Source organism: Cynoglossus semilaevis, chromosome 14 (genome assembly GCF_000523025.1).
Source record: "Cynoglossus semilaevis isolate Cse_v1.0 chromosome 14, Cse_v1.0, whole genome shotgun sequence".
NCBI lineage: Eukaryota > Metazoa > Chordata > Actinopteri > Pleuronectiformes > Cynoglossidae > Cynoglossus > Cynoglossus semilaevis.
In genome coordinates this window covers 27,329,861-27,330,221 of record NC_024320.1, presented here as the reverse complement: position 1 = coordinate 27,330,221, position 361 = coordinate 27,329,861, and the positions used below count along the sequence as shown (strand labels likewise).

At 44.9% G+C, this 361-nt stretch overlaps 1 protein-coding gene across 1 annotated transcript in view; it reads right to left on the bottom strand.

Annotated features, from left to right (window-relative positions):
• Window positions 1–6: 6 nt before the first annotated feature.
• Window positions 7–361, bottom strand: part of hpse (heparanase) — a 5,337-nt gene continuing 4,982 nt past the window's right edge. The window contains 1 exon segment of the mRNA XM_017038475.2: window positions 7–227. Coding sequence (XP_016893964.1) covers window positions 50–227 — 178 coding nt within the window. The 3' untranslated portion in view covers window positions 7–49.

Here is a 361-nt window from a genome sequence, read left to right as displayed (position 1 = left end):
TAACCACAGACTGTACTGATCAGCAGTGAAGGTCTCTGAGGTTTGAAGGTCATCTCAGGGTCACCTGGTCCAGACAGGCTGTAGCCTGAGCGTCCTTGAAGACAAAGAAGGCCAGAGAGAAGGCAGGAAGCTGGAGGTGGTCAGCAGGTGGAAGACCACTTCCTGTCAGGTCAGGAAGAGTTTGATCGTCCACCATCTTCAGCACCACTCCGTTCAGAGTCACAGACCTTCAAAAAAAATAAAATAAATAAAATAAAAGTTTATATTTACCTTCAGAAACACAGAGTGTCAAACATTAATTTCCTGTAACAGTGACTACAATTCACAGGGTTAGCGTTAGCATGCTACGTTGTAGACAGGT